This window comes from Littorina saxatilis, linkage group LG6 (assembly GCF_037325665.1).
Source record: "Littorina saxatilis isolate snail1 linkage group LG6, US_GU_Lsax_2.0, whole genome shotgun sequence".
Classification (NCBI taxonomy): domain Eukaryota; kingdom Metazoa; phylum Mollusca; class Gastropoda; order Littorinimorpha; family Littorinidae; genus Littorina; species Littorina saxatilis.
In genome coordinates this window covers 10302592-10329895 of record NC_090250.1, presented here as the reverse complement: position 1 = coordinate 10329895, position 27304 = coordinate 10302592, and the positions used below count along the sequence as shown (strand labels likewise).

The following is a 27304-nucleotide window of genomic DNA, read 5'->3' as shown; positions in this document are numbered from 1 at the left end:
CTCACTACAAGGATCGTTTAGAATGTCCAAGGACTGCTATTCTTGTTATGTGTGTTTGGTTTAAGTGTACTTGACAGTTGAAATGTTATTTTGTCCGATCCACAGAATCGGTTTTTTAAACGAAATTAATCGCTTGAAAGTTTGCCATCACTGTCGTAACATAGGTTTCCACACGCGTGCAACAGCAACAAGTCCTAAATTTGAACTTTAGAATTTGCATATTCATCTTCAACCCGATCTTGACATGAAAGGGCATAGAAAATCGCTAAGCTAAATGTTATTAAAGTATTCTTTTCTCAAAATTGCATCTGCAAACTAAGTTGAAAGTTGCGCAATATGACATGCTTCTTCAAAATTCAGTTACGATGGTGAACGGTTTTGCAAATAATGTTCAGAGTTTTGAAGAAAGATTAGAACTATTTTGCGCGTAGTGACTTAGAGGTGCGGGTGACTACGCATGCGCAGTTACAGAGAGAAATAGTTCAGCTTCCAGCAGCGAAGAAAGTTTCCGAGAATGTTTCCGAAGTCTGTGATTTTGTTACGACAGTGATCAACACCCAAGGTTCTGAGAAAAGGTGAATTTTTGCTGCTATGATATTCTATGAAGTGAAAAATTAGGCTAAACATTTGTTAATAATAGTTTTTCTTTCGATTTCACCTAGTCAAAACTTGACTAAATGTTTTAACATAGAGGGGGAATCGAAACGAGGGTCGTGGTGTATGTGCGTGTGTGTGTGTGTCTGTCTGTGCGTGTGTGTGTGTAGAGCGATTCAGACTAAACTACTTGACCGATCTTTATGAAATTTGACATGAGAGTTCCTGGGTATGATATCCCCGGACGTTTTTTTCGTTTTTTCGACAAATACGTTTGATGACGTCATATCCGGCTTTTTGTAAAAGTTGAGGCGGCACTGTCACACCCTCATTTTTCAATTAAATTGATTGAAATTTTTGTAAAGCAATCTTCGACGAAGGCCGGACTTCGGTATTGCATTTCAGCTTGGTGGCTTAAAAATTAATTAATGACTTTGGCCATTAAAAATCTGAAAATTGTAATTTTTTGTTTATATAAAACGATCCACATTTACGTTCATCTTATTTTACATCATTTCCGATTCCAAAAACATATAAATATGTTATATTTGGATTAAAAACAAGCTCTGAAAATTAAAAATATAAAAAATTATGATCAAAATTAAATTTCCGAAATCCATTTAAAGGAACGGTAAGTGTCAATGTTTTCTTTAATTGTAAAAGTTGTATGTTCAATGGAATGGTAAGTCTGAACAAAATAATTACTTTATTTTGTTTTTAGCCAGTGAATGTGGATGCATCAAAATCTTGATAGACATTAAACAAATTCATGTTAGTGAAACTAGTACACATATTGCATCAATCTTAGTTGAAATCGCAGGTACTTGCATGTTTCAGGTGCAAGAGATTCGACCTGATGAACTGGTGGTAACGTTCCTTCGAAGAAAACCGGAGGGGAACTACTTATGCTTTCCAGGGATCGATGATATTTCCTTAGTCCCTACATCTGATGCAACCATGATTCGTGACCCCACCTTCAATGCCAGGGGACATTATTTCTTTTAAAATAAATTAATTAACTGCAAGTGGCAACTGTTCTATATGTAACCAATGCCTTTGGTTTATTGTCTTAACAATTGAATGAACCACTTTTGAACATTTGCATTATTCATGTCAAACCTTATAATACATGTCTGGTTGTTCGTTTCCGAGTTACGTCGGTGATGAACTTTTCATTAATGTTTCTCTTTTGGGGGGCAAAGTTTGCTTGATTTTGTCCAGCTTTTTTTCTTTCTGTTCCTGTTTTAGTGTTTGGCATATTACCTAAGAAGAATCTGGTTGCAAAATCAGCTTCATTTAGTAAAGTTTGTGAGAAAAAGCATAACCGTTTCTTTGTTACAAAAGTGATGTTTCCATGTTACATCGGTGACCATTTTGCATTCTTTTGGGATAACTTTCTAACATTTTGTCTTAGAGCAACAAATCTTTGTATATATGCTATTGTGAAGGTTAAATGTCAATAAGACTGAATGAATGCCATGTATCAACATGTTCTGATCAGGATATCATTAATTAATTTTCATTTTTGTATTGAAATTTTGACGAATGCATGGAACTTTGAAAAAAACACATTATTTTGTTGTTTGCATGTAGTCATTTCATATTAACTCTATAAAGGCTTGTGATTCAACAATAATAACTGAATAAAAGTCGTTTTCAGCGTTATAAATGCAGTTTTTTTTGTCTTTTATTGTTTCCATGTTACACGGGTGATTTTTCACACATGGTCCAAATAATGCTCAATATATGGCAAACTAAAGGCAATGTTATATTTTTTCTTGTTTAAACTGAAAAGGTACACCCTGAGAAGTGTGTAAATAATATTATCAAAGTTTTCTGGGAAGATTTTACTTTTGGTGATAATGTCACAAACAGAGGACGAGATTCTGAGACGCACCCATATACACACTCATACACACACAAACATACACACAAACTCATGCACACACACATTCACACACACACACACTCTTTCTCCCTCTCTCAGTCTTTCTTACACACACACACACACACAAATACACAGTGACACACACACACACACCCCACACACACGCGTACAGACTCATACACGCGTGCGCACACACACGAGTACAGACGCATGCACGCGTGCGCACGCACACACACACACACACACACACAAATACACACACACACACACTCACACACACGAGTACAGACTCATGCACGCGTGCGCACACACAAATACACACACACACACACCACACACACACACACACACACACACACAAATACACACACACACACACCACACACACACTCACACACACACGAGTACAGACTCATGCACGCGTGCGCACACACAAATACACACACACACACACACACCACACACACACTCACACACACACGAGTACAGACTCATGCACGCGTGCGCACACACACACAAATACACACACACACACACACACAAACAGTAACACTAACACATGTGCACAAAATGAACACAAACACACACACCGCGCGAGAGAGAAAGACTACAGGGAGGCATGACGTCATGATGCATTAATTGACGTCAAAGACTTTCGACCGTGACGTATTCTTCTTACGCGAGCTTTATCCATAGACTTTAGTGGGGCTCGTATGTTGCAGACGCACTCATAAATCATTCACATCTTGCAACAAACATCATACTTTGTGGTATTGTTCCTTATAATTATTTAAGGGATTTCAGATACAGAGCCACTTCAGAAATCGGTTTTTTTTTGTCTTTGATAGGGAATAAAAGGCTGCATTTACAGCAGACGAAATTCGTACCAAAAGCGCTCAGCAGTAAATATTCCCAACTCAGCAAATGTAAAATTCAATGGTTTACCATGCACCAGAAGTTGTCTCCTGATAACACATGCATGACATAAATACTCTTATGGGTATTTTTGTGTTCTGGTATTTAATTTGATCGTTTTTAGAATTTTATATATCCGCAGCATGAAAATTCAAGATGGCGGCCTCCGCAACATTGCGTGTTTTGATTTGAGCGAAAACAACGTTTCTGAAGGTAAGTTTTTAAGAATACGCATCCACTCACCAATGTCACATCATTTTACTGTTTAATTCTCCCCTGGGGTCTGTTATTCATCGGGTGAAGCGCTGAAATGCAGAGTAATCTTGCAATAGCTCATCAAGCTGGATTGTGATGCTGATAGATCTAGATCTATCTGTTGATTACAAGTAAGGAAATCATGATCGCCACGCTGGTGATTTTAAACAGATTAAACGAACTTTGAATAAAAGGCGAGGAGAAAGAGATTGTTCATGGTATGATAAATGATTAGTCCTGCCTACGTTAAGGACTTCCATAAGGTGGGGAGGGGTAGAGTCAAAAACTGAGTGAGGGTAGGCCAGATAGTAGGATGACCAGCTGTAGATAAAAACACTCCACTCCCCATGTCTTTACAGTGTTGTGATCAAACTTTCAAAGACGGTAGGTAACAGACAAAAGCATACAGTGTATGCTAATCAAATGAGATAAGTGGTTTTGAAAAATGAAGAGGTACCGCTCTTTAAGTTTTACAATTTTGGTTTGTTGCTTGTTTCTCATCCTTTTGCTTATTTTAAGTTGACCGTGCATTGGTGTGAATTTTATTTTTACAGGATATATACAAGAGTTACACCACATGCCGGTTCCTGGGAACAAGCGTTCTGCATTTATTCCGGTGCCACAGAAGGGAGCCGATTTCACTAGTACTACTGTATCAAGGTTTGTTACCTAATACATCTTAACAGTAAGATTTTTTTATTTGTATTAATTGGAACATGTTTGCACATCATTTGTAAGCGACCTCTGTGAATTTGATGGGTTTAACGTACCCTCACTATGGTCAACATTCTGTTAGCAACTGTTTGAAGCGAATAAATGTAGCGGTCAGAAAGATTCCAGAATCAGTTGGGTCACTGGAAACTGTGTTTGTTTGTTTTTTAACCTGAAACAGTAAGAATTATACGAATTCATGAAATACAATTTTCTTTCATTTTGGTCTGTTGTGTGAAGACTTGCTAACCCGGCTTTGACCGACTCTCTGAGATAGTAAACATTATTCAAATACATTCAAATAAAAATGTCACTTTTCATCTTTTGTGTGAAGGGTACCACAGGCTGATTTCCTGCACCATGGATGTAGAGGAGGCCAGACAGTCTGCTTCTCATTCCAGCTGTGTTGCGTTTTTTTCTGCTCGTGAAGTGTATCGCCACATTGCCAAAGCCATTGGCCAAGAGAAGTCACCCTGTCTGCCCATTTTGCATAGCCTTACAGGCTGTGACACTATGTCGTTCTTCAATGGTATTGGGGAATCAGAAGGCTTGGGAAGTATGGCAAGCATTTGAAGACGTCACTCAAACTTTCTTCAGGTTGTCTGCTCCTCTTTGTAAGCTGAGTACCACTGACAGGGCAGCACAAGAGCTTTTTGGTGTACATTTGTAGGACAAAACCAGCAACGTACTGGGTGTAAACAGTGCTAGACGGTACCTCTTCAGTAAAAAGAGCTGCCAAATTGACCATAATCCCCTTACAAGTGAGGTGCTGCTGCAGGACATGAGATTGAGAAGAGCCATCTACCTATTAGACTTCCAAACTCTGTGGGCTGGCAGTTCAAGGCTGGAAAGTGGGAGTCATTCTGGACGAGCTTTCAAGAGGTATCCAGCGTGTGCCGAGAACTCATGAGGTGTGCCTGCAAGAAGAGCTGTACAACAAAGCGCTGCAAATGCTGCTAAGAAGGACTGCAGAGCTCAGCTCTCTGCAAATGTGCTTGCATGCCTGTGAAAACTGTCAGCATCTAAACTGTGCAAAAATATTATTGCACCCATTTTCATACCCCAACTCAAACTTTTATTCCTGTGTCATTTTATTCAAACTGTCTATGCCATTAAAGGCTCGCATCTTCGCTATCTGGCACATTTTTTTTTAACATCATCATTTACGCCGTCAAAATAAGGATACCCTTGACGTGACAAAGAGATGTGACAAAAACTTCGGGTACCTTTTAAAAAGCCGACGACAATTCCTGAGGCACAACTGGGTCACTGTTGTATACGAAGAGAAAGTCAACTTGATTATCCATCCAGAACAGGTTATTTTATTTCGCCATCTTGCATATTTCTAGTGTTGTGCCATTGTACCTACTGATGTATGTGTCGATCTCACGGATGAGATGTTTATGTGTCAAATTTGAGGGATACCCAAGTCAACTAAAATCCATGTATTTTAGCAATGACCAAGTGGGTTGCGTTGAAACTTTCAGGAATGTGTGTCTACGCACGAGGCGTAGTTCAACCGTTTGAGTACACTTTCAAATCTTCACGAAATAATATTTTAAAAACTGCCACAGGTTTGTTGACTTACATCCCACATATTTTTGACTTCGCATGTATATATGACAGATGGTTGTTTCAAGTACTGCCAAAGTTTCTTTTGAGTATAGACACTTGCCGGAATGTGCTAGTTGTGTAAACACATGAGAACAAACAACGTTTTCGAAATACAGAGATTATGAATTTTAGTCGACTTTTGAGTTGATACATTACATTTTTATCAGTTTTATTTTGGGGGTACCCTTATTTGGGCGGCGGTCAAATAACCCATGTAAAGGCCACCTTTTATCTTAAAAGTGTTCCAGTTAAACCAAGTTGAGTGCCCTCAATAGCATACATTGAATATAACAGCACAGGAATGAATGTTTTCGTTTTGGTATGAAAATTGGTGCAATATATTTATTTTTGCACAGTTTAGGTAATCCACAAATTCTTCAACCCTGCCACCCACACCGTCCAATCATTCTCTGCACCAACAATACATGTATTGTTTTGTTTAAAAATGTGTTTGTGTTAATTTCTATTGCAAGAGAATGTCTTGTAGCATCAAAAATGCCTAAATACCCTTTTATTGGCGGCCATTTTGAAAATTGTAAAAAAAACTACTGATTTCTTAATTTTTTCACGGTGGCTCTGTATCAGGTTTTGTTAAGCAAAAGCAAATGTCCATTTACGCCAAATTTGCTGTTAATCACATGAAGTGAAATATGCCTAACATACCCAACCGTTTACACTGGCGGCCATTTTGAAAAATTGTTTAAAAACTACCCATTTTTTATTTTTCGCGATGGCTCTGTATCAGGTTTTGTTAAGCACATAACACTCTTCATATTAGACTGATTAAGTGTACAGTGCCAGTGGTAGTGCTAGTGGTTATCGGTACTTTTTTATGTGTTGACGTCAGCGATGTGTGCGCAGTTCAAAGGTTAGAGGTCAAAGTTTACGGATGCTTCCTTCGATCCGCTAACGAGCTGTGGTTGAATCGACGAAAATAACGAGCCCCAAAAGGTATGTAAAAACTGAGCGAACGCTTGTTTATTTACAGGATTATTTATAACTAGTATGTTCCTAAACCACTTAATGGTACAAATGTCAGTTTAATGTGTGATATAATCCTGGTTTGATGCTGTAATTTAAGCGTTGAACAGAGCAAGCTTTTTCACATTTCAAACACACAAAAAATGGCCGCTTTTGAGTTGTGTTCAGTTTTTCGATTCACCCTTTTCGATTTCGATTTCGCTTACTGTCTGGAAGATGAGTTATGCAGTGAAAAGTTGCAAATGTTCCAATCCTCTCGCTGTTTATGTTTTGTTTTAAGATCGATCTTCATGGATGCCAGGGACCAACTTTTGAGCTTGCGGCGTGGGACGAGGATGACGCAGAAGATGATTTTGTTGTCTTCGCACTTCTTGATCAGGTTAGCAAACAAGTCAAAGCTTAGGTCTAGCTTCTAAAGGCATTAAAGGTTCCGCTAAAATATAATTGTCAGGAACAGGCGTATATTTTGGTTATGGCCGGTGAGGTTACTTTGGATTGGTTATGGTTAGGTTTTAAATGTTGTTCATGTAAAAAATTAAATGTTTTTTTGGTTAGATTTCATTTTCATAGTCATTATAGTGATCTTGTCTGAATCAACAGTGATACTGATAGTGATATTGGGTAGATCTAACACTTACACCTAGATTTGGTTTCCGTGTGACTTTACTTACATTTAATGGTTTATAAACATAGAGTTTTAACTATTTACTGTTCAAGAATCAAAATCAAATGGAAACTGATGACCAAATCTGCAGTCAGAGTTTTAGTTTCATCAAAGCATGACTATTATTATTAAGTCCACTCTCTGTCACAGAGTCTGTGTCACTGTCAGTTTGTGTTCTTGTGTCATTTTAATTTGATAGCAATACATGTACTTTCAAGAAGGATGTTACACTTACTGGTTCTATCAGACTTTTAAGCACAAGGCACCTTGGTTCTAGTTTTATTATTTCTAGGATCAAATTACTTCAGTACAAGGAAACTTCTGTGTTCTAAAACATACACAGTATTTATATCAGAATACTGTCAACTGGTGCTTTTTGAGATGCACAGTTGAAACTATTTATCCAACATGCTTCAAGTTCAACCTGTAAGGGTCATTTGTTATCCAGGGGCGAGTAAACAATCCGCTTGGCTAGTAAAAACAGGCTCGCAACGCACCTGGCTGGCCAATTAAAATTCTGGTCAAATGCAACCAAAAGGGTTTTAACGCTACTGCAGATCAATTGTGGGAACTGGTATGCATCGGGGCGGCGAAATTTCTGCCAGGTTAGTGACTTTCTTGAAGTTACTCGCCCAGCTGGCGAGTTAAAATGTTGGAGTTTAACTTTCCCTCTGTTACCCAGTATTGATTTGAGTAGCTTCAGCAGAATTTTCAGGCTAATTAATTGAATAAAGTGTACAAGTGATCCATGATTTCACTAAGTTTAACCTACATTTCAACAGCCAGAAAGAAGGGCCTATGAGGGTCAGTTCGCCCTTGATCACTTCACAGCCATCGAATGTGAGGACTTATTTCGCTTCAGCGCGGAAGAGATTCGGAGACCGTGCGCCCTTCTAGGAATGCAGAGGACTATGCAGGCGCCTAATGGAATGAACAATCAAGGAACCAAGGCCAGTGGTGAGGATTTATTTTTTACCCTGGTTGCTGTGAAGTTGAGTTGTATTTCAGTCAGAATGATAGTTTAATGATCCTCCTCCATGATTTGATTCGCAAAGTCGTGAAGTTTGCATTTACTGTGAATATTCAGTGAGTTGTTTTTACTATTTCAGGTTTCGTAAAAGATTAAAGCGGAGCGTTGAGTTGGGGCATAATTTATTTTGGGATTGCTTAAAATCTAAAATTTGAACTATGTATTTTGAACTTGAATCACAAAATGTACCTGACTAACTTTAGCCCCTTTGGTCGACACAGTACTCTATTTAGACAATAGAGAAATAATAGTGAATTGGTTGTGCCACTTACTGACTTAGTCTGTGGAGTTGAGTGAAATTATTTTTGAAATATGGTAACAGAATAAATAAAGATGCGTCGATACTGATAATTTATTCATATTAGTTTAACAAAATAAATGAATATTTTTTTTACAAGTTGACGAAGTGGCCGCCATTGTTACATGAATCCAAGTTCAAGGGAAGTTACTTTTGATGTGCAAAGGACTTATTTGTTTTAACTTTTTTTATGATAATTGTTTTTATTGATTTTGTCTTCGTGGTGTCCCCCCCCCCCCCCCCCCCCCTTCAAAATAAAAATCTTTTTATTTTGTTCTTGTCGGGTAACTGTTTTTGTGTGTGCAGTATAGCCAGTAACTGTGTCAAACCTGATAAATAGAAAATCAAACTGATGATAAGCATGTCGGGCTGGGTATTTTAAGGCGCGTGAGAAAACTTTTGCAGTGTTATTATTTTTTAACTTGAAGACTGTATGAGAATATGCCTCTCCACACACATTCGCATACACACTCACCAGGCTCATTTGAATTTATGATTTTTTTCAGGATTGGAGGTGCTCTGCATCTGTCTGCGGAGGTTGGCTTACCCATGCCGGTTTGCTGACCTTTCGCAGATGTTTCATCGTCCCAAGCCGGAGTTGTGTGTGCTGTTCAAGGTAGGTATCGACTTCATCTATGATCAGTTTTCTGACAAACTAACAAACCTCAATCAGCCATGGCTGACAGTGCCCCAACTGGAACGGTACTGTGCAGCTATACATGCCAAGGGGGCTCCTCTGGAGTTTTGTTGGGGGATGGTTGATGGCACAATACGATCAATGTGTCGCCCCGGCCATTTGCAACAAGAAGTGTACGGCCATAAGAGGGTGCACTCTCTAAAGTTTCAGTGTGTCGTGACACCAAATGGCCTTGTGGCAAATGTTTTTGGGCCCTTGGTTGGTCGACGACATGACGCAGCTTTGCTGAATGGTTGTGGCATTCTTGAACACATGCAGCAGCACATGGTCACTCCAGCAGGAGATGAAATGTACCTGTATGGGGACCGAGCCTACCCCTTGACCCCTAACTTGATGAGGCCGTACCGTGGACAGATCACAGAAGAGCAACAGGCCTTCAACACAGAAATGAGCAGGGCGAGAAACTCTGTTGAATGGGAATTTTCAAAAATTGTTAGGCTGTGGGCATTTTTGGATTTCAAAAAAAATTTGAAGCTGTTCTTGTCCCCTGTAGGGAAACTCTACCTGGTTGGGGTTTTGTTGTCCAACTGTCATACTTGCCTACATGGCAGTGAGACATCACAGTTCTTTGGACTGAATCCACCAACACTGGAGGAGTATCTCTACTAATTGTCTGTGTAGCTCTCAAGTAGAAGAAATGCTCATTGCATTGATCTTGTGTAACATGGTGTTTGGCATCCAAATGGCCAAGCATCTAAACAAATTGACCCTGTAGAAGGCTTTAAAATTATTAACATGATTTCACTGCTTAGAGATGGCCAAATCTACTGCCCGGTCGCCTGGTGGGAGTTCAAAATATGGTGGATAACCCGGTTTGCAACTACAAGTATCTGGTCAAATGCAATTGGCGGGGACGTAGCTAAGTTGGTAGCGTGCTGGCTTTGTACCCAGTTGGTCGCTATCAGCGTGGGTTCGATCCCCACGTTCGGTAAGAGATTTATTTCTCGGATTCAACTTTGTGCAGACTCTCTTTGGTGTCCGAACACCCCCGAAAAAGATCCCAAGTTCACAGCAAAAGTCTCAGGGCTTGGAAAACACGAAGACACGCTTGCATGATCTTTCATCTCTGATTATCATGATCGTATTTCAATACTTTGACAAGACAAACCCAATGCTGGTGTGTCGAAGAAGACAGCCACAGCGGGCTTGTTCGAATCAAAGTATCACACCATATTTTCAGCGTATTACCAACACCTGTCCCAATATAGACCAGTTGGTCTAAGAGGACGTTAAACCCTAATAGTCGGTCAAATGCAAAAGCAACTTTTTCAGTGGTACTTTATTGAGTTAAATTTGGTTAAACCAAATAGATGCTGCACATTCAGACATTTCTGTCGTCTGTAAAATTGACACACAAAAAAAGAAGCACCCAACTGGGGCGCGCTTTAAACGTTTCATACTGGCTGCGGCCTGTTTCTTATTTCGCTACTGATTCCAAACAAGCATATGTCTATTATCAAGTGAACCTGCGTAAAAAATAAAGCCAGGTAAGAACCCAGCTGACCTCCATTTATTGATCATTTGTAAAATTGTATGCTCTTGTCACTTGTGTATAAATACATATCTGATGGTCACTCATACTGACACTGAACATAATTTGTTTGTGTGGTATATACCGGCTTTTGACATATCAAGTAGGACAGTGACTTTCTTGAAGTAACTGCTAGTGCTACTTTGCTTCATCAGCCTGTACAGCTGTACTTGCTTTCGCAAATTACTTTAGTACATGCTATTCTTCATTATGCATTAGTAGGTGTGCACATGGATCTCTGACATGGGTACTGCTGTGTTGTAATTTGTAGTTTGCAGGCAGAGGGTCTTCTTGTCTGCTCATACCTCGGTACCAAGCGGCCACTAAACAACCATCATCACCAGCCAGGCAGTCACATGGGACTGTCCACTCTTCACAGAAAATCTTGTTCTTCTACCATAACTTTTTCAAAGACACTGAACTGTCAAATATTTGGGCTGTGTGGATTTGCCTCAGGACCCGTCCTTACAAAAGATCCAATCTTCTTCTTCTACATTCATGGGCTGAAACTCCCACGTACACTCACATATTTTGCTTGAGTGTATTTTTAACGTGTATAACTATTTTTACCTGCCATTTAGGCAGTTCTAGTGCCATTACATTCCTAAATAACCACATATTAATAACTGGATCTGTCCATGAATTGAAATGAGTTTGTGTACTATTTGCTGTATGATTATTTGACTTTGGAAGTGAAACAAATGGAAAATCAAATTATAGTCATATGAAGTTAGAATTGGTTATCTACATATATGTGCGTATAAGGTGTTATAAATAATTTATAATTAATATTACTTGAAGTTAAAGGGATTATTTTGAGTAACAGAACATACATATGAGATTTGTTAAAATATTGCCCTTTGCATGGCAAAGCTTGAAGAAATAGTAATTAAATTCAACGTTTGAAATTGTATTACAGAGTGAGAGTTCAGTCCAAAGTGTGTATACATGTCTATGTGATTGTACAATTATAATGCTTGTTTTTATGTTGAAACAACTCACTCTAGATCTGATTTAATTGTTGTCAGTAAATTCTCTCTCTAACTTAGCTTTAGTGCAAGTCAATTTATTGGAATAATTATGATTAATGATAAATGTACAGAAACTAAATTTATTGCAGACATAACACTAAAACTGATGCATGCATCTCAGATTTGGAAATCAGAGAATTTTATGGTAAAAGGGAGGCAATCAATCAAGAAAGAAGAATAACAGACTACTCAGACTTGGTTTAAGTGTATAAAGTGAGATGTATTTCTGATCCTGGTCAGTGCTAGGTGTTTGCCATGGAGTCTGGCTTATAAAAATTCAGGAAGAGAATAATGTTTGGATAAGTGAAGGAAAAGTAATCAAAGATCACCATATCAAGTCGGGCTTTGCTTGCGGTCGCTCTGGTACTGAGGTCAAGCAGTGCGGCCGGCTAACAGGTAGTTTAGGGTCGCTTGTTGTCTTGTCACCATTGGCATAAAAAAGAAGAATGGGTTTTCCGTGTGACCTTGTGCTTAATTAAAATATATGAAACTGTAGATGTTGCGGAACTTTAGACTTCATACATGCCTAATATTACTGAATGTAGGAGGATAATGCCAACCTTGTTTTCCTTGCGTTTTTTGAATAATTCATCTCTAATCACACAAACTCACACACAAAATTTGAACAAGATTTGAAAACAAAAGTGAACTTAGCAATCGACATTTTTACTGAATCAAAATATAACACACAACAGAGTAACAAAAAAACAAAAACAAAATACAGTTGGGAGTACAACTATGTCCAACCATTAATTCTATGTTTCATTTATGCTTGTTTGTTGTGGGAACTCTGCTGCAACTATCTTTAGTTTTGGCCTGGATATGCAGAGACTATGTCAATGAGAGACTTGCCTTCACCACTGCCGGAAGGCTGGGCCTTTTACAGATTGCCCAGGGCTGCTTCCCGTATTATCTTGGCCTATATATACGGTAAAGTACCTTGTAAGCGCCCAGTATCGAGTAAGCGCCCACCCCCCACTTTTAGTCCAAAACCGTGCATAGGGTATAGTACCTTGTAAGCGCCCACCCCCCACTTTACACCATTGAAATCAGGCGAAATAAAAATTCCGCACTTGATCTGCTAGTCAGTTTTGTGAATGATTTCCCTTTCTTGCGGCAAACCCGCGTGTGTCTGCACGCCTTGGATCTAAACGCCTGCAAGTCCATGATTACAAGATGCCGCGAATCAAATCGTACACCTCTTGACTATTTGGATAATAACGCCAATGGAAACACACACACACACACAGACACTACTCCCCCTCCTCTCGCTCTCTCTCTCTCTCTCTCTCTCTCTCTCTCTCTCTCTCTCTCTCTCTCTCTCTCTCTCTCTCTCTCTGCCGAAAACAGTCTTTGGCCAAGTAAAATAGACTGCTGCCCATATCCAGAAGACGTACCCCTTGTTCAAGGGAAACGGAGACACAGCCTGCGGCCGACAGCGGCACCTCTGCAGACAAGAAAAGGATGCGACGACATTTGTCTCCCCAAGCTCTTCTAATGACAATACGAACAAGAAAAACAATTGACGATGGAAAATGAAAGAAGATATGATTACGAAGTGATAAAAGACCACATTTCTCAATGAAAATTGCTCGTGCATAGGGTGTAGTACCTAGACGGTAAGCGCCCACCCCCTACTTTGGGTCGGAATTGGTGCACAGGGGGGGGGGGGGGGGGGGGTGGGCGCTTACAAGGTACTTTACGGTATATATAAGAAACATTACGATGTATCAATACAAACAACATTGCACTTACCGGTTCTGTGGTTGTTGGTTTTCTTTGTGTCGTCTCTGCTGCGTCGTCTGCTACGGGTAAGACTTTTCTTCTTTTTCCAAATGAAGAGTCAAGACATGGGACGGTACTCTTTAGAATTATGCATCAGTTGTCTTCCCTACCATTACGTTAACGAAAGTGAAACTAAACGCACTCGCCGAGACGTCGTTGTCGGTTTCGTTACCGTAAGCGGAACGCGTAATGATACATAGATTTTCCTTAAGTTAACCACTACTACTACCACTGGCACTGTACACTTAATCTCCCTATTTGCTTAATTTGGTGTTTGTTGCATGATTTGAATGATTTTGCAACATAGGAGCCCCACTACTTGGAAACTACGGAATTTCTACCCGTCCAAAGCGGCCTTGGGTGGCGTTTGCTCAAAAAATGGGGGCGCCAATTTTACCCACCGTATTTTTGTTAGTATGGTCCCAATTTTTGGTGAACTTCCATCTCCAACTGTGGCCCATTTTCGGGCACAAAGAATCCTTCTTTATCATGTATTATTCGGTATGCACATTTCTCAAATCGATTACAGTATTCACGACTTTCCGACCTTGACATTGTAGCTAGGGTCATGTGGGCGTTGGCATCATTGTCCAATCAGAAATAGTCAATGATCATCTCCTCAGTGTGTTCCGGTCCGGAACGCAAAACAGTTTGTGCGGAAAAAGAGAACGTGGTTTGACAACTAAAGGGCATTTTGACCGACTCGCACTACAGCATCGTTTAAATGTGGGAGAATGACACATCTGACAAATAGCCAGTGGTTACCAACATGAGAAACTGGGGATAGGAATCGTAATCCGTATGTAAGTTTGAAGCGGCCCTGACGCTGTTTGTACGTCAATCCGAAGAGAAGCTATCGTACTAGGCCCTAGGTGACATTTCGTCAAGTTCCACTCCCAGTTTGCCGACTCTATGGCCCTCCCCCCGCCAAACTGCTGCACCCGGTGGCAGGGAAAGCAGTTCGACTTAAGGTGACTGCAGGGCAAGTTCAATTTTGCAAGCTAAAAATTAAGTAGATGTGCAACGCCAAGGCACTGCATACCCCAGCGAAAGACAAACCTCTCTCTCTCTCTCTCTCTCTCTCTCTCTCTCTCTCTCTCTCTCTCTCTCTCTCTCTCTCTCTCTCTCTCTCTCTCTCTCTCTCTCTCAAACACACACGAACACACACGAACACACACACACACACACACACACACACACACACACACACACACACCGAAATTACACACGTACACACGTACACACATACACACTCACTCACACGCACTCACTCACTCTCTCACACACACTTCACTGTACGCACAAAACACACCCCCATACGCACATATAGACAGACGGACATACACACCTTTACAAACAAACACACATACACACACACATACACTTACGCGCACGCACAAACACAAACCAACCCTCCCACTCTCTCTCTCTCTCTCTCTCTCTCTCTCTCTCTCTTTCTCTCTCTCTTTATCTCTTATACAAACAGACACACACCCACACAAACACACACACACACACACACACATGTACATACGCACGCATGTACGCACGCACACACCCACAGACACACACACACATTGACTCACACAAATCTCATACACACAATACACACACTCATACGCACATACACGGTTGGCCTAGTGGTAAGGCGTCCGCCCCGTGATCGGGAGGTCGTGGGTTAGAACCCAGGCCGGGTTTGTTTGTGTGACTTTAAAATTGGCAATCTAGTGGGTGCTCCGCCTGGCGGCTGGCATTATGGGGTTAGTGCATGCTGGGACTGGTTGGTCCGGTGTCAGAATAATGTGACTGGGTGAGACATGAAGCCTGTGCTGCGACTTCTGCCTTTTGTGTGGCGCACGTTATATCTCAAAGCAGCACCGCCCTGATAATTATGGAAACAAACAAACAAATACGCACATAGACAGACGGACACACACACCTTTACAAACAAACACATATACACACTCATACACACACAAACATACACACAAACTCATGTACACACACATTCACACACACACACACTCCGGTTGGTCCGGTGTCAGAATAATGTGACTGGGTGAGACATGAAGCCTGTGCTGCGACTTCTGTCTTGTGTGTGGCGCACGTTATATGTCAAAGCACCACCGCCCTGATATGGCCCTTCGTGGTCGGCCGGGCGTTAAGCAAACAAACAAACAAACACCCACACACACACACACACTGTACATACGCACGCACACACACACACACACACACACATTGACTGACACAAATCTCATACACACATAACACACACTTATACGCACATAGACCGGCACGGTTGGCCTTGTGGTAAGGCGTCCGCCCCGTGATCGGGAGGTCGTGGGTTCGAACCCCGGCCGGGTCATACCTAAGACTTTAAAATTGGCAATCTAGTGGGTGCTCCGCCTGGCGTCCGGCATTATGGGGTTAGTGCTAGGACTGATTTGTCCGGTGTCAGAATAATGTGACTGGGTGAGACATGAAGCCTGTGCTGCGACTTCTGTCTTGTGTGTGGCGCACGTTATATGTCAAAGCAGCACCGCCCGGATATGGCCCTTCGTGGTCGGCTGGGCGTTGAGCAAACAAACAAACAAATACGCACATAGACAGTCGGACACACACACCTTTACAAACAAACACATATACACACTCATACACACACAAACATACACACAAACTCATGCACACACACATTCACACATTCACACATACACACCCACACTCTCTCTCTCTCAAACACACACACACACACACACACACACACACCAAGTCACACACACACACACACACACTCACTCACACGCACTCACTCACTCTCTAACAAAAAACTTCATACACACAAATCACACCCATACGCACATATGGACAGACGGACATGCACACCTTTACAAACACACATACACTTACACACATACACTTATGCCCACACACACACTTACACACACACGAGTACAGACTCATGCACGCGTGCGCACGCACACACACACACACAAATACACACACACCACACACATACGAGTACAGACTCATGCACGCCTGCGCGCACACACACACACACACACACAAATACACACACACACACACAGTAACACTAACACATGTGCACAAAATGAACACAAACACACACACTGCGCGAGAGAGAAAGACTACAGGGAGGCATGACGTCATGATGCATTAATTGACGTCAAAGACTTTCGACCGTGACGTATTCTTCTTACGCGAGCTTTATCCATAGACTTGGAAACTACAGAATTTCTACCCGTCCAAAGCGGCCTGGGGTGGCGTTTGCTGAAAAAATGGGGGCGCCTATTTTACCCACCGTATTTTTGTTAGTATGGTCCCCATTTTTCTGCCGTGTGCTGACAAAACCGAGTAAGTCCACTGAAGCTAGTTCTGAGATAAACGACTTTTTCTGTTTTATTACATTTCTCAAAAGTGACGATTAGCTTGATCAACCTACAGAGATAATAAGATAAATAGCATTAATGTACGTTTACAACCCGAGTTTGATAATGATCTGATGGATGGTTTTTGTTTTGTTGGGCATTTTGTGGACTTACTTGGTTTTGTCACTTTTTTCCATTATATCAGATCTAAAAAATTTGACAGATCTAAGCAAGTGGACTTACTTGGTTTTGTCAAAACATTTGGAAGAAAAAGTAATGCTTTTTTTGAGGATGAAAGTCGCTTGTTCATTTCAATGCGTTATTCTCTCAGGTGCCAGGAGAAACGTTCCGTATAACTCTCGCTTACTCTATTACACATGCCGTGTGCACATTAGAGCGCTTACTTCCCTTTGCTTATTTGATCTCTAAACAACGCTCTGGCTCATTTCGGTACGATTCTCACAGATACTTTCGAAGCGAACCTGTAACAATGTGTGCGTTTGAGTGTTTGTTCTGATTAAAACCAGTCTTGATCTAAGGACTATGTCCAGTCAAGAATAAAAGCTGGTTCTTGTGTATGACTGTGTACGTGAGTGTTAGTTTGAGTGCCTTGGAGAATGATGAGCATATCAGATTGCGGTGATTTGCTAAAATACATATTATTCACGTACAATTTTTTAAGCTACACAGCATGTTTTTTTGTTCCGGTAATGTTTTGTTGTTGTAAGTTTGGGTGGTTCGGTTACTACTATAGTTACAGCCTTAAATCACATTATTTGAAATTCAAATCAAACATTATTTACCCGGGTTTGATGTCTTAAAAATCGTTTCTTGAAATTGTTATTAAGAAATATTTCTGGACATTAAAATGCTAGCACAGGCACGAAAGTGATTTTATTGCAGGTGTCAATGTTTCCTGAATCTATTTATAGATGTGTTACGTTTGAATTGATATTAAGCAATTCAGGTGCCGTGTGGACATGGTACGGAAACATTCACTGTCCCGATTGACGGGTTTTAACAGCGAGGACGCAATTTTTGTGAAGGCGTTCTTCTTCTTCTTCTTTTGCGTTCGTGGGCTGAAGCTCCCACGTACACGTGTGCTTTTGCACGAGTGGATTTGTACGTGGATGACCGTTTTTACAAAACCATTTAGGCAGCCATACGCCGTTTTCGGTGAAAGCATGCTGGGTATTTTCGTGTTTCTATAACCCACCGAACTCTGCTTTGGACTGCACGATCTTTTCCGTGCGCATTTGGTCTTGTGCTTGCGTGTACACACGAAGGGTGATAAGGCACCAGCAGGCCTGCACGTAAGTTGACCTGGGATATCGGAAAAATCTTCACCTTAATTACCCGTCAGGTGCGGCCGGGATTCAAACCCACGACCTTCCGCTTTGGTAAGTCATTTTTTTTTCAAAATTATATTTTTTGTTCATCAAAAAGAAGAAATCAATGCGCATCTTGTGTGCTAATTTCTACTTTTTAGAGTGCTTAGATAAGCAGATATGAACAAGTAAGTCCACAACCAAAAACAACTTTTTAAGTGTGCATGAATGTTTTGACAAAACCAAGTAAGTCCAAGGGGTTCCCAATTTTCCTATAATGATAGTTTTAAAATTCTTGTCAGACGACCTATACAGAAAATACGTCATTTTATGTTTAGAACTCACAAATGACGTCATTTAAAGTTTAGAACACACAAATGACCTCTTTCGATAAGGCGAGACATAATGACGTCACCTTATGACGTTTTATTTTAAACATTTTTCTTCTCTATCTATATATAATTCACCTGACGATCCTTGTCTCTCTCTCTCTCTCCCTCCCTCTATCCCTCCCTATCTCTCTCTTTTCCTCCCTCCATCTCTCTTGCTATCCCTCCCTACCTCTCTCGCTATCTCTCTCCCTCTTACTCTCTTCCTCCCTCCCTAATTCCTCTTTCCCTTTATTTCTCTCTCTCCCTCCATCCCCCCCCCCCCCCCCCCCCCCCCCGTCGACCCTGATTTCTTTCCCTTCCCCTCTCTCACTCTCTCCCTGTTTAGTCTCTCTCTCTCTCTCTCTCTCTCTCTCTCTCTCTCTCTCTCTCTCTCTCTCTCTCTCTCTCTCTCTCCATCTTGTGCAAATTCGTAATGTTAACGTTATTTTCACTGTTTTGTCATTTATCTTGACAACACTTCTTCTTTAACAGCCATGCTTGCACCAAAACTAGCACCCCTACTAACAAGTAAAATGCCGCAAGAATATTCGGATTGACTGACGTCATACTGGCAAAAACATTGCATTCTGATTGGTTATAGCGTCATAAAGGTTCTTGTGATTGGTGGATGGACTTACTTGGTTTTACCAGCAAATTGACATGTAATTTTTTTTGAGAAATGTTTGAAGTTGTGGACTTACTTTTCTATATCTCCTCATCTATTTATTTTACAAAGTCAAAATTTACACACAGGCTGCTTCTTGATTTTTTAGTTTTGATGAACAAAAAGATATCATTTTTGGGAAAAAATGGACTTACTCGGTTTTGTCAGCACATGGCAGATGTACTTTAAACAGTTTTTAAGGTGTGGACTTACTTTTTTATATCTCCTTATCTATTTATTTCACAAAGTCACAATTTACACATAAGGTGCGCCTTAATTTCTAAGCTTTGATGAACAAAAAATATCATTTTTGAAAAAAATGGACTTACTCGGTTTTGTCAGCACACGGCAGATTTGGTGAACTTCCATCTCCAACTGTAGCACGTAGCCGGGCACAACGAATCCTTCTTTATCATGTATTATTCGGTGTGCACATTTCTCAAATCGATTACAGTATAGCGTTCACGGGATACCTCCAGCTTCGCTGGGAATATTGAATGAGGTATGCATTTCTTTATTTTACATTGAGTTTCAATTTTTGGGGTATTAATCAGTGACAAAATCTGCTGCCTGAAACTGGTAATGATCATCCTCAGAATGCACCAGATTGCACCATTTTGCATCCTTTTTTTCAAAATTTTCCGGGGGGGCATGCCCCCGGACCCCCCTAGCAAGCTCGGCGCTTCGCGCCGTCGGCTCGGCGCTTCGCACCCTTATCTTCACAATATACTTTTGAAAAAACCCCACCCATAAAATGAACTGATCCGCCCCTGCCGCCAGGGGGGTCATCCCCCTGGGCAACCACTGGCAACCACCCCCCCCCCCCCTCCTCTTCGCCTAGTCCGGCCCTGGGTATGTAGGTAGGTACGTGTACATCCGTGTGCTTTTGTGCAGGCATTTGTGAAGCAGGAACATGCAACATTTTTGACAAACATCAGGGTTGTGTGTGTGTGTGTGTGTGTGTGTGTGTGTGTGTGTGTGTGATAAACCAACTAAGCTTACATCCAGCACAAAAAGCTTCAGCTCTGCTTCACCAGTCAAAGACAAACGCATTGTTTTATTCAGCTTTTGACACATATATTCATTCACTCGATCAGAATCGAACCCTCTTCGTGAATATTTTATTTCAGAAAAAAATAACATATTGATTCTACACAACAAATGGTATTGCTATATGCTATGAGTATGAACGATGAAGACTAGCAACCGAGACAGATGAGGCATCAAGTTTCTTAGCCTTTTAGCCTCTTATGTTGCATACATGTCATTTGTTTTTAATTTTTATCTCCTGATAACTGACCAGAAAGGTACGTACAAACATCGATTCTGCAACTACCTCGTAAACTTTTTGATCGCTAATACACCAGAACTTGATACAGTATGCAACACTCACAGGCTTGATTGCCTGTTGCATTGTAACTGAGAGGAACCGATGTATTCAAGTTCAGAACGAAGCAGTTTCTGCCTCGGAGCCTGTATCTCATGCTATGGAGCCACTAGAAGAGAAATGTCTGGCGTAGTTTGACCCAACAGACAGAGAAGTCAAGGGGGGTAATCTATCGACAGCAGTTGTATTGCTGGTTTGTATTTGATCTTACAAACCATTCTTATTAACTTGTATAAATAGTTTATCGCTTCAGTAAACACTCATCTATTTTGAAGATGACGTAATTTTCAACAACAAAAATTAAAAAAAATTCGCAATTCAATATTTCACGCAAATTTTACTGATCCGCAAACAATTTTGCATGAACAAGTGTTATGTTAGGGAGAGAGTACGAGTGCGTAGTTAGACATTTTTGAGTGGAGTAGCAAAAATGCTTTAGCCATGTACTAATTATGTTATTGAACTGCTTAACGGAGATTTCCAGATCAATCATACGGCGGTGAAAGACTGGTCTCTAGTACGGTCTATACTTACAAAATATAAAAATAAACAAACAAACCAACACAAAAAAGGTTTGTGTTGCACGTAGGATTTAAGTATTTAATTGAATAGAAAAGGCAACATCGGAATAAAAACAAATCTCGTGGTTCTCTTGTCAAGGAGTATGCACAGAATATGAAAGAAGATTGTGGAGTAGGTCACGCGCTTTGAACTTCTGATAAGGCGCTTTATAAATGCCCGTTATTATTATTATTATTATTATTATTATTATTAGGCTGCTTTCTATTCTACTGCTCTAAATTAGCAAGAGGCAAGCTTTACAATGCTATTCACACTAGGATGCAAAGCATTCAGTGCTAAAGCTCTCAAATCACAATAGTTACAAGACAAAACACACTTCTTGGGGCTACAAGAAATGTTAATATTTGTAAGCACACAATTGGACACATTTTTGTAAATATTTGTTATTGCCTCCCTTGAATAAAACTTATTAAAAAAAATATTCTGAGAAAAAAAGTTATACTTAAAAGCAAAGCTATCAAGAAATAGGTAGACAACCCGTGTAGATACCTTTATTCTTGAGACATTTTATTTTTGGAGGATGTCACTATGCAATTTTACAGATTTAAAAAAAAAGCTTTAGATGATCTCCCTTGAACAAACATTTCTTGTTTTTACTATGTGTTAGTTTTAAGGGTATATAGAAGAACAATAAAGAAACAAGAAGAGCAAACGCTCGATCGAGTCACTTTCGCAGTTCTGAATATTATATGAGGCATCAGATGGACAGGAAGAAATTGCTATTCACAACACAATGAGTCACGTTCACATAAAATTTGAGCCCGGTCACTTTTATAGTTTCCGAGAAAAGCCCAACGTTAAGTTGTGTGTTGCCGAACAGAAAAGGCTAGTTATCTCCCTTGTTTTTCTGATAACGTTCGTAAAAGGCTACAGATGTAAATACTTTGATCAATGATGTAAAGAATAATCCTACAAAGTTTCAATCACATCCGATGAACTTTGTCAAAGATATAAAATGTCTAATTTTTCCTTTGACGCTGACCTGTGACCTGGAAAAAGGTCAAAGGTCAACGAAACCATCGTTAAAGTGTAGAGGTCATTGGAGGTCACGACTAAACAAAATATGAGCCCGATCGCTTTGATAGTTTCCGAGAAAAGTCCAACGTTAAGGTGGTGTCTACGGACGGCCGGCCGGCCGGCCGGACAGACTAACACTGACCGATTACATAGTCACTTTTTCTCAAGTGACTCAAAAATGCTGCAAATTGACTTGGACGTATTTACAATTTAATTAAACAAAATGTTTCAAATTATCTGATAATGAAATTCTACATTAAAATTAAAGCAGATCTGGGGACTTGTGCACAACATAAAACATAAGGAACTATGATCTGCATTGCTTGTTATGATGATAATGGCTGGCACCTGTCGACCGACTTGCACGCCATAATTCTATATGTTTTACTATGCGCCCTGCATGTCAATGGTCTTTCTCTGGGTGGCTCGATTCTGAGGAGATAAAGAAAATGCATTTAGTGCAAGCAGTACATAATGACAACACACATACAATTACTTAAAGCAGCTGCTGGTTTCAGAGTATTTAGTTAAAGGCCCACCCCAACTTGTTTGCCTCAGTGTCGCAGATTTGGTCAGACTTTCACAATGAGTAAGATAACAAATTTAACAATGTTTTGATTTAAAAAAAAATAGTATTCATTTTTGTTGTTTTCGGCCCCATTCACTGGGAATCTTACTCAAGGACAAGGATTTTTCTTAGGAATATTTGTATGTGAAGCTTCCAAGCCCTAGCTTCAGAAACGACCAAGAAACCCTCAATAATGGATTTTGTTGTGCATAGTGATGGCTATCCAACCGAGTGGCGGAGCACTGGTGAATCCTTTCATTCTCCTGATTGCTTGATTCTGAAATGACATTGTGGAGTTGGTAGTTATGTGAGTGTGTAGTGCCTGCTCTTCGTTGTTTAGTCGGGGGGAGGGGGGGGGGGTATTGAATCATATGATCATAAAGTAAGACTTCACTGTGATGTGCAGAGATTTAGTCAGGTACACAACATTGCTATGCTATCACGAAATTAGATGTTCTATCCTCTAGATGGGCTACACAACTACATCAGATGTCATGGTTGGGTTTTCGCAAGTCAGCAACATGTTTTGAAGTTCTCATTGGGTAATCACGGCTGACATCAAACACAGAAAAGGTGGAAGAAACATAAATCAATGAACTCACCTTCCCTGCATTGTGATACTAGCCATATGGGTCTGCCGAAGTAGCTCCTGCACATATTGAATTAAGTATTCATGTTATTGTTAGGATCACACTTTTTTCTGGTACATGTATATCAGACTGGAAAGTTTCTCAAGGCTTGAAGAATTCAAGAGCTTGCCTATCCCCAATAAAAATTTTTTTTTTTAGTATGCAAGTATTTTCAGGGTCTCAAGGTTTTAATATGAAGTCTGTTCCTCTGGGGTCATGGAGAAACAAATTACAAATGAGAACATACTGTTACACAACAAATTCCGACCAATTTAGGACACACCATAACATAACTCACAAACAAACAACAGCAATACAATAATTAGTCTGCAAATACCTAAACGTCGTTCACACTAGGTATACAAAAATAAAAAAGCACATTCAGGCAGGTTTGACAAGTAGACCATTCCAGCTACTGTTCCAGACCAAAGGCCATGTTTCCCCTTACTCTGTGATTGTAATCATAATTATTGTTTATGAATGACTTCAGTTTTTCTAAGTAAATCTCTCGTTGTAATTACTGGTAAATGCATTATCCCAATTAAGATATCCTCACATCTAACCTGCGTAAACTTCATTTCAAGGGTTTTAATTTTTTTTTAGCTGGCCAAGAAATTATAAGCATTCCTCAATTATGTTCCTGTCAGACTCAATGAGCTAATCTTATAAAAAAAAATTAAAAAAAGGTAGCATCTTATAATATTCTCACGTGAATTATAGCTAATCAGAAAACTAGTATTTAATTTTTTTTAAAACTCAAACTGAAAATACAGGCAAGCAACATTATCCTTGCTGTTTTGTGATAACCCTCACCATCAACTATTCTATTTCATTTCCATCTTAACAGGCGTAGCACCTCTCTGGAAGCCAAAAGAACACTTTAAATCCACCCCCCCCCCTAGTACTGAGTAAACATTGCTGTGCATATTTAAAAAAAAAACCAATGCCTGAGTCTCCAGTCACCTGTTTATGTTGTTGTCCTTGTACTTCACCTGTAGCTTAGCTGTTCAAGAAACTGTTTCTCTGATCACATGATCAAAATTCAAATACTTAATAAACCAATTTTGATTCTATTTCTTCAATAATAAGTTGAACGTCTGCATATGTAATTGCCACAATTTACAGAGTTTCTGAATAAATGCTGCAAGAAAAACCAACAGAGTGAACAGTTTGTAAATATACTAACATACCTATATTTACCTTATGACATGTGTGGTACAGTGGCTGCTAAAACGTCCGTTACACCTGTCTGCATATATTAGGTGACAGCCCTGATGGAGACTGAAAAAAAAAGTTCCTTTGTCAGTACCCTGTGTATGAGTGTGGTCGGGTATGTTCTGGAACAATTAGAGCACTCCCTATGACCTGTTGCACGGAGGGTAGGGGGGGGGGGGGGGGGGGGCTTTTAGAGGTGTAGTTGTTGGACTGTAGTGTAGAGGCTGATTGGCAGTGCTATGGGGTGAGGGTGGAGCTGGGGCGGAGAATATATCGTATGTAATTGAATACTAATAGTAATAAGCATGATCAGTTAGACTAGAGTTAAAAACTATGTTGATCGCCAGAGACATTACATAATGTGAAATCACAAGCATGTTACTGTACCTTTCGTTTTGCCATTGAGATTGGTAGAAGGCATTGAGTGGTGAACACAAGTTGCATTGATCACTGCATCACCATGTGGTCAATCCCCTTTGATCTGCAGATTGCACCAGCACAAACCAACACTGTGTTATGATCGTAAACAGCCCACATGGCCAATAAATCTAAGAACACAAACACTAGATAGATATAATCGGAGAGCCTGCAAACCGAGTCATGCTTTTTAAATTCAATGAAAATCTGTCTGTCAATGAAGCAGATAGATCTATCCTTGCGATTGTTTTTGCAAGCAGATAAATGTTAGAACGTCACTTATTCCGTTTTCATTCAACAAATTGATATTTTGCAAGATGCATTTCGTGCCAATGACAAACAATCAAAATCAAGCAAGTGGTACATTCTTGAAGACAAAATTCAGTCACGCAAACAAACTGAAGGGAAAAAATCTAGCTTACTGCTGTACTGATTTCGCCAAATAAATGCATTTGCATGCCGAAGTTATTCCTGCTTTGATTCCAATCATTCTAATTGATCTGAATGCAAAAAATATACGTAAACGAGCTGATCAAAATGAGTAACATTGCACCTGCCTATAGACTGTACTGCGAAAGCGAAGGTCGTCTGCGACTGGAGATTTTGAAGTCGAACAGCGTCGTTTCTTCACTCTCAGCGGTTGTCTTCATCGGAAAAGTGAAAAGCCTGACTTGCAATCTAGCGAAAGACACATTCTGTCTTTCCGTTCGGGCGTTGTTTTTGTGTACAATCTCTGAAAATGTTATTTCGAAAAAGGCGGCCGTCATTGTTTTGGGGTTTCCGCCTAGTGGTGTTTTAAACCGGTTTCAGACCGGAACACACGGAGGAGATGAGAACAAAATGGCAGCCCCCATGAAATCCGAAAGGTCACGGAAAAAAGTCGTGAATAGCGTTCACGGGATACCTCCAGCTTCGCTGGGATTATTATCAAAATTAAATTGTCCAAATCAATTTAAAAACACTTTCATCTTATTCCTTGTCGGTTCCTGATTCCAAAAACATATAGATATGATATGTTTGGATTAAAAACACGCTCAGAAAGTTAAAACAAAGAGAGGTACAGAAAAGCGTGCTATCCTTCTTAGCGCAACTACTACCCCGCTCTTCTTGTCAATTTCACTGCCTTTGCCATGAGCGGTGGACTGACGATGCTATGAGTATACGGTCTTGCTGAAAAATGGCATTGCGTTCAGTTTCATTCTGTGAGTTCGACAGCTACTTGACTCGTGTGACTGTGTGTATGTATGTGTTTGTGTACAAGTGTGTGTGCGGGTGCGTACGAGTTTTGTAGAATGCTCTTGGTCTTGATACACGCGCATGTGTTATCTATCCATGACCTTTTAAATCATGCCTGTGTGCCATTATTACCCACTCAATCTGAATATATTTTATTGTTTTTAGTTAAACTGAGATAGAGAGAGATGGCGAGTGAGAGAGAGAGAGAGAGAGTGTGTGTGTGTGTGTGTGTGCGTGTGTGTGTGTGTGTGTGTGTGTCTGTAAGTGTGAGTGCTGCGAGAGACGCTCAGGATGTTACGTAGAGGTTACATGCCGAGTCTCAGTGATTATCAAAAATAATGGTCGAAGTTAGCGGATCATGAAAAATGCGAGCTTCAGCGAGCTTTTTCATGACCGCGAACTGAGACCATTATTTTTGATAATCACTGAGACGAGGTATGTAACCTCTTTATCCCTCCTTTCTTCAGTTATTCAAAGAAAAGAGGAGTTTTTGTGCGAAAGTTTGAT

General features: G+C 40.2%; 2 protein-coding genes and 1 long non-coding RNA gene across 4 annotated transcripts in view; 1 reads left to right on the top strand and 2 right to left on the bottom strand.

The window, feature by feature from the left end:
• Positions 1-27304, bottom strand: part of LOC138968461 (inverted formin-2-like) — a 114472-nt gene that overhangs the window by 36573 nt on the left and 50595 nt on the right.
• LOC138968447 (uncharacterized) lies at positions 6920-10329 on the top strand. Its single transcript, XM_070341019.1, has 4 exons — positions 6920-6928; positions 7239-7337; positions 8405-8579; positions 9457-10329. The coding sequence occupies exons 3-4, from the start codon at positions 8522-8524 to the stop codon at positions 10254-10256; spliced, it is 858 nt and encodes a 285-aa protein (XP_070197120.1). The 5' UTR covers positions 6920-6928; positions 7239-7337; positions 8405-8521; the 3' UTR covers positions 10257-10329.
• On the bottom strand, positions 22575-26395 carry LOC138968446 (uncharacterized). 2 transcript variants are annotated; one of them, XR_011456197.1, is made up of 5 exons: positions 26115-26395; positions 25532-25625; positions 25130-25210; positions 23903-23949; positions 22575-23164 (listed from the first exon to the last, which is right to left on the bottom strand). It is a non-coding gene; the product is annotated as an uncharacterized lncRNA (long non-coding RNA). The 2 variants fall into 2 exon arrangements; XR_011456196.1 differs by having other exon boundaries at positions 22984-23164; positions 26119-26393.